An 854-nucleotide genomic window follows, 5' to 3' on the forward strand; every position below is an offset into this window, starting at 1 on the left:
TCGCGCGGCGCCGCCCCCGCGGGGCGAGGAAGGCGCTCGGTGTCCGGGGTATTTGGCAGCGGGGCTCTAAGCAGCGCGGGCACAGGCCCCCCGGGCGCCTGCAGACGTTGTTCAGCGAGCGCCCACCCGCCGCTGGCCGGTAAACAGCGTTGTTAAACGATCAGTAAGCACCAGGCGAATAGTAAAAATTAAGTTCCGCTTTTTCTGTTCTTTGGGTCTCCTGTACTAATAAATAAAAATCAGTAAGAACCAAGGTAAGCGAGTCACTTCCCCCCTCTTCTTTTACCCATTATTTATACAGTTACATGGTAATTAGACCATCACAAAGACATTTTGTGTGTCTCACATCTTCTGTTTTTAATGCTTGAAGTATTTTTATTATTATTGTTTGAAGACCCATGGCAGCCATAATGCAATTAAAACATTTAGAACAAAAATTGCGCACCGATACTATCCTTAGGACAGAATTGCTTGGAATCTGACAGCGGGACCAGATACTGGTTTGTAATTCCACGTGTGACTTGAATTCTTATACCCGCACCTTTCCTTGTTTCCCTCTCTTTAAGCGAGAAGACTGACACCGTTAAAAGTTCAGAGGAGGGTTTCTACACTATTTGGGGAATGTCACCGGGAGGCTTTCATTAACGCAGCTGCCTTCTTTTCGGAAATTCCGCCTGAGCAGAAATGGAAGGTGCACCTTATGCCGCACAATACTGGCACACGAAGAAACACTTGTAAAGCCTCAGCTCCTGCCCTCACTTGTACCCTTAAAACGGGCTGCAGGGAGCCCCGGGAGCTCCGCTACCGCAGGCTGGGGCCGATCGGCGGCCATGTGCGCGTTTCTGCGCTCCAGC

At 50.1% G+C, this 854-nt stretch overlaps 1 protein-coding gene across 1 annotated transcript in view; it reads right to left on the minus strand.

Moving 5' to 3' along the window:
* The window catches only part of SLC33A1 (solute carrier family 33 member 1), a 13,547-nt gene extending 12,715 nt beyond the window's left edge, over positions 1 to 832 (minus strand). The window contains 1 exon segment of the mRNA XM_009634351.2: positions 760 to 832. Within this exon segment, the coding sequence (XP_009632646.2) occupies positions 760 to 832 (73 nt within the window).
* Between the last annotated feature and the right edge of the window lie 22 nt (positions 833 to 854).

This window comes from Egretta garzetta, unplaced genomic scaffold (genome assembly GCF_000687185.1).
Source record: "Egretta garzetta isolate BGI_Z169 unplaced genomic scaffold, ASM68718v1 scaffold172, whole genome shotgun sequence".
NCBI classification, from domain to species: Eukaryota; Metazoa; Chordata; class Aves; order Pelecaniformes; family Ardeidae; genus Egretta; species Egretta garzetta.